The following is a 10,209-nucleotide window of genomic DNA, read 5'->3' as shown; positions in this document are numbered from 1 at the left end:
CTGTGTTATACTGATTTGATATTCTCTTCATACTTAAATGGAAGAAAAGATTTCATTTTAGGTGCCGTCTGTCTCTGAAACATATACTCCTCCCTTCTGTGCTCATTCTGAGTTGTAGATTAATAAGGTGAGAAACAATTTGGAAACAATTCACCTCTGATTTAGTCATGTGTCAATCAAAGGCGCTATTAAACTTAACTTTATCAACATTAAGTTACATGTGGCTGATCTTTTCATCCAAAGCACAATAGCCTTTGAAAATATCAATACCTAAAAGCTTCAAAATGAAGGCACCGCTCCTTTCACAAGTTGGCCAGGTTCATGTATGTGACATAGACATCACATTTCTTTTTGGTTCCTCTCATTTCCTCAGCTAAGGATCCTACTTTCATGCCTTCCGCAGACTGTTCTTAACAATCCTCTGCTAGAATGAACTTCTGGTCAACCTTCCTCTTTATTCCTGCTTCTGGTCCTATATGCTGTCTACTTAAAGAAGGCTGCCCAGCTATTATGGTTTTTCACTGCCTCTGATGGTTATTTCCTTTATAAATGCAATGTTCATGATCTGGTCACTTTTCAGTAAATGTATATATACCATTTTTCCATTATACATATTTATGCATGCATATGAGTGTGTAATATCTGTCTATGAGGACAGGAAACATTTTTAACTTGATAACTGGTATGTGAGGTGCTATTGGTAGGTTATCAATGAATGGCCTAATTCAATGAAAAGACCTGCTCCAAAATTTGCTGTTCTTCAGTCCACACATTCAGTGGAAGATCACCAGTAACTATAAAACTAGTAGTTAAATAAGACAGTATTTCATCCATTGAAAAGGAGAACACACACCAGAGGAATCACAGCGTCACTCAACAAACATGAAGAAATGGAGCTGTTGTGGGATTTGGAGAAAGGACTAGTTCAGCACAATTTAGGTGAAGCGGTATTTCAATCAACTACACAAAGCACAGAGATGAAGAATTTTAAGGTTTAAAGTGAAAAGAAAATAACCAAATATTGTTTCCTTGGAAACTACAAAACTAACCCCAGACGTTATATGTAAAATAGCTTTACTCTGAAGTTTTATACTGGCATTTTACATTGAGATTCTTCTGCACTAAAATGACATGTATTCTCTAGGCAGAGTTACGAAACAGGTACCATTTCACTGAAATAATAACAAATAATCAAATTTAAAGATTTACAGAAACAACTTTTTTTGTGAGAAACAAAATAGTATTCCCCCAGCTGTAACAACTGTTTAGACACATCAACATTCTGACATATCCTGGAGGAAAAACATTGTTTTCTGTTCATTTTGCAGTAGAGTTGATGTGTCTTTCATGAAGAGCTGAACTGATGTTGATAGTCCAAGCATTCTTTCTTTTTTGTTTTTTTTTTCAGTTGGTTGTGGGGCTTGAACTCAGGACCTGGGCACTGTGCCTGAGACATTCTTTTCCACTCAAGGTTAGTGCTCTACCACTTTGAGCCACAGCACCATTCTCAGTCCATGCTTTGTTTACTCTCTTTATACTAGAGGGTAATTATCTTAGAAGAACTATTGACCTTTCTGTCCCAATGATAATTTCTATTTCCTCTGTTTTGCAAGAACTCTCCTCAAAGCCCCTTTCACATCCTGGTTCCTCAGGCTGTAGATTAAGGGATTAAGCATTGGTGTGACCACAGTGTAGAACACGGCAATGACCTTGCCCCCTGCCCTAGAGGACTTCGACTGAGGTCTCATGTACATGAAGATGGCGGTCCCATAGAATAAGGTCACTACCGTCAAATGGGATGCACAGGTAGACAGCGCCTTGTACCTCCCAGAGGCTGACTGCATCCTGAGAACAGAGTGGAGGATCCGAACATAGGAAACAACGATGAGAAGGAAAGGGATAAAGACGATGATGATGCTGAAGATAAAAACAACCAGCTCTGTGAGGGAGGTGTCCGTACAAGCCAACCTCAGGACAGAGGGCACCTCACAGAAAAAGTGATTCAGGACATTGGGCCCACAGTAAGGCAGACTCAAGGTGAGGACATTGATCACCATGGAACTCAGGAAGCTGCTGGACCATGAAATGGCTGCCAACTGGAGGCAGGTGTTTTGGTCCATAATGACAGTATAACGCAGAGGGCGGCAAATGGCTACGTATCTGTCATACGCCATGACTCCAAGGAGCATGCATTCAATCATCCCAAAGGAGAGTGAGAAGTACATCTGAGTGGCACAGCTGGAGAATGGGATGGTCTGCTTTCTCCCCACCATGTTGGACAGCATTTGGGGGACATTGGTAGATGTGTAGCAAATATCCAGAAAGGACAAATGAGTAAGGAAGAAGTACATAGGGGTTTGGAGACGGGGCTCTAACTGGATAATAGTGATGATGACGATATTCCCGGCCACCGATAACACATAGAAGAATAAGAATAGAACAAAAAGAATGATCCGTGTCTTGGGATCAGAGGAAAGCCCCAGGAATATGAATTCAGTCACTGTGAAATTCATTTTTATTTTATCCATGTTCCTCCACACGAACTGCAGACAAAAAATGTAAACGCCCTTTATGTTTCTGTTTTGGAAACTCAAGACATAAGAAAGTAGGTTTGAAAACCCGCTTCTGAAACTGTCTCCATTATCTGAGATTTAGTGCAACTGGAAAGTATTTTCTTTGACTTTTGGAGAGCATATTCTGATGAGATGAGATCATCAAGCATAACTATCCATGGAATCAAGTAGATATTCTTTGCCTTCTCTGAAAATGGAGAATTTCTATTTGCCTGTTTCTAACTATTCCAAACTCTAATCATTCTCCAATGTCTTAATTAAACCAGAAGTACTTAAAAATATTTAATTCATTTTTGTTGTTGCGCACCTAAAATATATCACCCAAGGAACAATAAGAAGGCCATTGTTCCATAAATGATCAGTGTTCTATAAATGATCAGTGAAGCCAGGACAGCAGCCTTCTACTTCTTCTCTGTCACCCTGCTGACTTAGAAAGAGAGACAACACCCAAAAAGCAGACAGGAGTCACACTCATTTACCTCTCATTCAGTGTGCCACTTCCATACTGTGTGATTTGGAATGTTTTCATTATTTGTAAAATGAGAATAATAGGATGAGGTCTTGGCTCAAAATACAAAACACTTACCTATTAAGTGCAAGACACTAAGTTAAATTGCTAGTACCACACAAAAAGACGGAATAAACCAATGCAACAGCGATATACACAAGACAATATTTTGGAAATGATCTGTACAACTTGGGCTTGGGAGTTGGAAGGAGGGAAAGGAGGAGAAAAATGAGAGAAGGGGTAATAAGTTTGACAAAAAGTGTACTTATTACCTTATATATGTAACTGTAACCCCTCTGTACATCACTTTGACAATAAAATAAAAAATTTTAAAAGAGGAGATAAAATGAGACTAGTAACAGAACCAATTTTCTGAGGGTTTAAATAATTCAGTGAAACAGTGTATCCAAAGAATATTAAGCTGTGTCTGTTTCAAAGATGAATAAATATTTTCAATTATCAATGGTGATCATCATACACGGTGATGTATTTATCTGTAATTCACTTCTCCAATGGTAATTACTTAAAACATATAACATTAAGAAAAAGCATACTGTGTGTTTACTGATGATACATACGTATTAGGTCTATTTATGATAATACATTCCATTGGTCCCTTCCTGTACCAATTTACTTTTACTCATACCTACTGTTAGACTACTTAATTAATTTCTTTCCAACTCTAAGAAAAATTGTGTAACCTAGAAAAGTATGCAATGGAGAAGAAACCTAAAGGTAAACATTTTCCCAATATGATTAAGAAGCTGTCAGTCATTTATCCATCCATTTGGTCATTCATTTCTCTTTATTTCTTCTTAACCTTCTCTCCTCTTCTTTTAAATAAATCCCTTCTTTTGATATTTTAGTATGTGTCAGAGACTGGCTATATTCTAATAAAAATAACAAACATTCTTGATCATTTTATGAAGCTTACAGTTCCGTTCAGGAAAAGTTACAATGAAGGATATGAACTGTTTCCTGAAGAAATGAGACATCTTGTTCATGTTGACCCTCAAGCAATAAGTATGTGCAGGTCCGACATCATGTAAGATATCACTTGAATTTATTAAATTCAGACAGCACTCAAAAATCTTTATTTAATCAGGGTTTTCAGAACAGTTAATTACAAAAAGAGGCGAATTAAGTAATAAAACATGTGAAGTCGATAGATAAATGAAGGGTGAACCTAAAAGAAAGAGAAAGAAGTCATTATTGTGTTTCCAGAAAGCAGGTGATGGGAATGGACAGGAAAGGCTGTACAGCCCCCTTCCACAACTTTCAAACAGCACACAGAGCTGCTTCTGTAAATAAGCAATGATTCATCCTTCCTTTTCTTTTCTTTCTTTTTTTTTGTTTTTTTTTACAGGACATAATAAGAACTCCTTATTTCCAATTCTTGGAGTTCATGTTGATATGCCTCATTACAAATGGTCCTATGCACTTAGCAATTGGGTTATTGAGATTCCCTCTTATGAATATCATAGACATATTCTAGTTCTTACAAATGAAAGACACCATGAAACCCACTTTTCTTTGGGTCTGGCTTATTTCACTTAGTATAATTGTTTCCAGGTCTTTCCATTGTGGTGATTGACCATTTTTAACACTGCTTTAAGATAATTATAGAAAAATAAAATAAGAAATATTGGCTTTTTTTTTGTCTGTTGTGGGGCTTGAACTCTGGGCCTGGGCACTGTCCCTCGGCTCTTCTGCTCAAGGCTAGTGCTCTTGTATGTCCCTCCCTCACAATATAACCCCTGCTTTCACTGTATTTGATGTTGGTATAACTTGGGGAGGGGAGGGGAAAAAAAACAAATTGTTTAAATAAGGATACAGGTGGACCCATTGCAACAATGAGAAGTACAAGGCAATATGTCAAAAAATGAACTTTACAACTTTGGCTGGGGGTGAGGGGGAGAGATGGGAGGGCAGGGATGGGAAGGGGAAACAAAGGAGGAGGCAACAATGCTTGATGAGAAATGCACTCATTACCTTGTTCATGTAATTGTAACCCCTCTGTACGGTATTATTACAATAAAAAACTTGTTTAAAAAGAAATATTGGCATGATTCCTTTTTTAAACAAATTTTTATTGTGAAAATAGTGTACAGAAGGTTACAATTACATGGGCAAGGTAATGAGTACATTTCTTATCAAGCATTGTTGCCTCCTGCTTTGTTTCCCCTTCCTATCCTCCCCCCCCCATCTCACCCAGCAAAGTTGTAAAGTTCGTTTTTCAACATTGCAACTTGTACATCTCATTATTGCAATGGAACCACCTGTATCCCTATTTAAACAGTTTGTTTTTGCCCTTCACTTCCACAAACTATAAAAACATCAAATACAGTGAAAGCAGGGTTTATAGCATGGGGGAGGGACATACAAAGCAACAAAGAAATCAAAAGAGACATAAGATCACAGTAGAAGACACCCACTCTGTCCCAATTACATTTCTCTCCTGGTAGTACTGATTTTAGGTGAAGTATATAGATAGGCAAATTAACTTACTCTAATAGCTAATACTCTAACTGCTAATGCTCAAGTCAACTGACATTGTTTAAAAAGAAAAAAATGTAGTTCAAGTAGCTTCATGCTAAGACAGTAAAATGTATGACTAAACTTTAAATAAGATTTGTTGGTATTGAGCACGTGTTATCTACTACATATGTAGTTGACTGATCTTTCCATCCGAGTGTCATAGGAAGAAGCCCAAAAATGCTTATATTAAACTAGAAAAATTAGATGTTCTTTCATGACTTCAAGAAAGAGTAACTTTTTCAAAAACTTACCTGAAGTACTATCTCCATTATCAAGTAGATAGTGGGATTAGAGATGTCTTTTTTACTTTAACTGTACTTTTGGCTTTTTCCCAAGTTTTCTACAGTGAGTTTGTACCATTTAAAAAAAATAGTACTTTAAAAAAAAGAGTAACTATTTAAACTTTGTGATCCAATCCACTTTAACTGAATGTATTATTCTATCAAATAGATCATTACATTGCTTATCAATAATGTTTGATAGTTGACTTGGCTAATGGCTACGATATTTGAGGGAGAGATAGCAATGATTTATTTTCTGAAGATAATTTTTCAAAGCAACACAGCACAGAAGCTAAGACTGTAAACTCTCAACAAGAAATGCAGGAATGTGAAGCCTGACTTTATCACTTTCATTCTGGATCACTCAAGCAAATTTGTAAACTCTTAAAGATTATGTTTGTTTTAGTGTAAATATGAGCTTAGATTAGTGTTTAGTTTATGTATTTTCTTGGTAACTATATCAGAATATACATCTAGCTTATAGTTTTAGCATGCTATCTGACACATAGGAAGTACTTTATAAATAATAGCAGTAATATATAAACTTCTATTTACTCAATTTGCTATAAACATATATGAGTTCTAACAGTGGAAGAACTGCTAGGTAAACTCATCTTACATAGTAATAGCTGACATCATTCTAAAGGCACAAATAAGGTTAAACTTGATTCAACACTATTGCCCCAAATTTATGCCATGTATGCTATTTTTTATTAAAAAATAAAATCTGTTAAAAATAAAATTTAAAACCAGTACCCATGAAAATCTCAGAAAAATAAAAATTTCATCAAAACAATACTACTGCAATTGAATAAGGATATTATCAAAGTTTACTGGGTAGTCTAAAATATGCTAGAAAAGCAATGACCACTTGGTAAAATTTGTATCTTGCTATATTTATATGTTGACCTATATCAAAATATAAATTATAGCTTGTTAAAAGTAACACATCACAATTACACTGTAGGTGATAATTTTCCATTCAGCATAAATTACTTTCACAAATCATCTTGAATAAAAACTTGGCATTTGCTTCTGATTGTGTGGAGGAGTATGAGGAAAACAAAAGACCCAGGGAGCCTGGAAATCCATGCCTAAGAGAATTAGACTTGAAATCAGCTGAATACCATGATAAGAAATTTGACAATAAGCGCTAACAACCTCTGATGTTCAAGGAGAAAAACAAATGACTTTTTCCCCCAATAAAATGTTATCCAAAAAGGGGAGAGGGGAACACCAAAAACCTGGTATAAATTGCTAACTCCATAGTTCTCTACTTCAATGTATGTTTCAGAAAGTAATTTCACACTCACAGGAGCTCTGACACCTATCAATTTCAAATATAATCATGAAGATATTGACAATGAAAGAAGACATACATACTTCTCAGAGTTTTTAGTAGTTAGCCTTACTTTGACCTTAAATCTGAGTAACCCATTGCATCCAATTTAATAACTGCTGCTACTGATGGCAATGATTGATGATGATAATGATGATGACTTACTTTTCAATAGGCTGCTGAAAATATAGTTTTGCAGATAATACATACCCAAAATTTATACACAATGTATGGAAATTGGCTGTTTCATAGCTTTCTTCTCCACATGCACATGCAGACCAAACCCCATAAAAGACAAAAATAAATAAACCAAGTTCCACAGATATAAATTGCCTGTCATGAAAACTACAGACAAGATATTTCTAGTATCCAATTTGTCCTTTTGAAATATTAAAATACAATGAATATATACAATGACATCTTTTTAGTCATCTGAGTTTTTTTTCATATTAGACCCTTAGGCTGAAATTTTAATTCTTGAGGGACAGTGTCCCAAACCAATAATTATAACATAATCATTTGTTCACAGGAATTCCTGGTTGGTGTTTTTGTTGATTTCTGTTTTGGGTTTTTTCCATAACTTATATGCTTTTCTTCTATGCTGCTTCACACAGATGAAAATGAGGAAAAGCATCAGAGAAACTGCAGTATTTCAAATACAGGCCACAATAGTGACCATTAGCATTGTCCACAAGAATTTAGAACCAGATATGATGCTAAAATACTTTCCGTTCTTGGCACAGCAAGTCTAGAACATGTATTCTTTCTATCTGCACACCCAAATTCAATGAAGCACTGCTCACAATAGCCAAATTATGCAAAATATAAGATCTCTCCAATGAATCACAAAAAATGTATATGATATATAGATGTAAATATACATGTATAAAATTAAAGTTCATTCATTCATTGGGAAGAATGAAATTACATAATCTGCAGGTTAAGGAAAGGATCTGGAATGAAAGCATACTGTGTGAAGTAAGACAAGCCCAGCCATATAAAGGTCACTAGTTCTTTTGCTTATAAGTGGATCTTAGACCCAAAATGCCATTTTATAGGTGAACTCACAGAAAGGTATATGTGTACATACACTATTCACATGAGGAAAGTATTATACATACAGAAATGAAACTCCATGGTGAAAACTCTTAGTACATTTTACATTTCAACAAAATGAGTATCAGGAAGCTGTAGCATGTGTTCATAGAGGAGGATTAGCATGAGGATGGAGGATAAATGGAAAAGGAAAGAGTGGAAGAGTATAGTCACAATAAATGAAAGTATTTGAAAAAGAAAGTGGGAAAATCAAGTTGACGTGGAAAAGAGGTCTAAGAGGAGGGCTAAAGGAAGAGGTTACTCAGATCAAGATACACTGTATACTTAAATGGACATGTTAAATAGCAAGCACTTTGTACAACCTTTTAAAGATTAAAAGAATAAATTTAAGAGCCAGGTGCCAATGGCTTATACATGCAATCTTAGCTACTTATGAGTCTGAGATTTGAGGGTCATTGTTTGAAGGAAGCCCAGACAGGAAAAATCTGTGAGATATTTATTTGCAGTTAACCAAGAAAAAAAATCTGAAAGTAGAAATGTGATTCAAGTGATAGAGTGCTAGCCTTGAGCAAAAATGCTTAGGGACAGACACAAATTAATTAAGAAAGTAATTAAATTTGAAAAAAATCTGAAAGGACAATACAGCAATATAGCAATCATATACAGTGCAAATGAGTGGCCTATTCCTGACATGATACTGAATGGCAACACTTGCAAGCATTTCCTCAAAAATCAGGAATAGGAGATTGTCCACAATTCCCAGTGCTATTCAATATAATAATTGAACATAAATAAGAAAGAAAGAACTTAAAGTATCTATTTGCAAACTCTCTACTCAAAAAAAATTAAGCACTCGAATAGAAGACTCTGAGATTTGATGTTTTCCTTCAAATTCTCAGGTTACAAAATCAACATGCAAGCTCAGAATACGTTGTATATATTAACAATGAATATGCTAAAAATAAGCCATGCAAACAATCTCATTCACAAATCCATCCATTGTAAAGTATGAAGAAATAAACTTAACCAACGATGTTAAAGAGCTCTTCAAAGGAAACTCTAAAGCACTGAATAAAGCACTATATGAGACATATTCAAAGGTAGGCAACGTTACTATTGATAAAATAGCCGCATTGCTGAAATCTCTGTCAAAATTTCAAACATTTTTCCTAGAAATGGGAAAGGCATCCTAAAATACATATTAAAGTATAAAATACTGTGAATACCATAGATAGCATTCAGCAAAAAAAGAAAATGTGCAACGCTTCTAAGTATAACAATATCAAACTTCAAACTATGATACAGAACCATGGTTACAAAGCTGCATGGAATATTTTTATTATGAAAATACCATACAGAGGGGTACAATTACATAGGCAAGGTAATGAGTACATTTCTTATCAAGCAATGTTGCCTCCTCCTTTGTTTCCCTTACCATCCCTTCCCATCTTCCCACCTGCCCCCCAACCCCTGGCCAAAGTTGTAAAGTTCATTTTCAACATAACATCTTGTACATTTCATTGTTGCAATGAGTCTACCTGTATCCCTATATACACAATGTTTTTTTCCTTCCCCTCAACAAATTATACCAACATCAAATACAGTGAAAACAGGGGTTATACTGTGGGGGAGGGACATACAAAACAACAAAGAAATCATCTTATAATATGTTAGAAACAATTGCATGAAAGAAAATAAAAAATTTGAATACTTATCTTGGGGTTCATTTTGATTAACATCAATTTATCTGACAATTTCTGTTTGTCTCAGACATATGCTAGTTATTGCAAATAAGGGAAACCATGGGCCCTATGTTTCTTTGGGCTTGGCTTACTTCACTTAATATTTTTTCCAAGTCTTTCCATTTCCTAACAAATGGTGCAATGTCATTCTTTCTGATGGAGGCATAGAATT

At 35.3% G+C, this 10,209-nt stretch overlaps 1 protein-coding gene across 1 annotated transcript; it reads right to left on the bottom strand.

The window, feature by feature from the left end:
- Positions 1 to 1,592: 1,592 nt before the first annotated feature.
- Positions 1,593 to 2,528, bottom strand: LOC138834142 (olfactory receptor 2D3-like). The gene has a single exon (XM_070032901.1). The coding sequence runs from the start codon at positions 2,526 to 2,528 to the stop codon at positions 1,593 to 1,595; it is 936 nt and encodes a 311-aa protein (XP_069889002.1).
- Positions 2,529 to 10,209: the final 7,681 nt, after the last annotated feature.

Source organism: Dipodomys merriami, unplaced genomic scaffold, assembly GCF_024711535.1.
Source record: "Dipodomys merriami isolate MVZ:Mamm:240054 unplaced genomic scaffold, mDipMer1.0.p SCAF_21, whole genome shotgun sequence".
In the NCBI taxonomy this organism is placed as follows: domain Eukaryota; kingdom Metazoa; phylum Chordata; class Mammalia; order Rodentia; family Heteromyidae; genus Dipodomys; species Dipodomys merriami.
This window is presented reverse-complemented; position numbering and strand designations above follow the sequence as displayed.

Excerpts from the sequence above, each read along its gene's own strand:
- LOC138834142 (XM_070032901.1), bottom strand. The coding sequence starts at position 2,528 with ATGGATAAAATAAAAATGAATTTCACAGTGACTGAATTCATATTCCTG.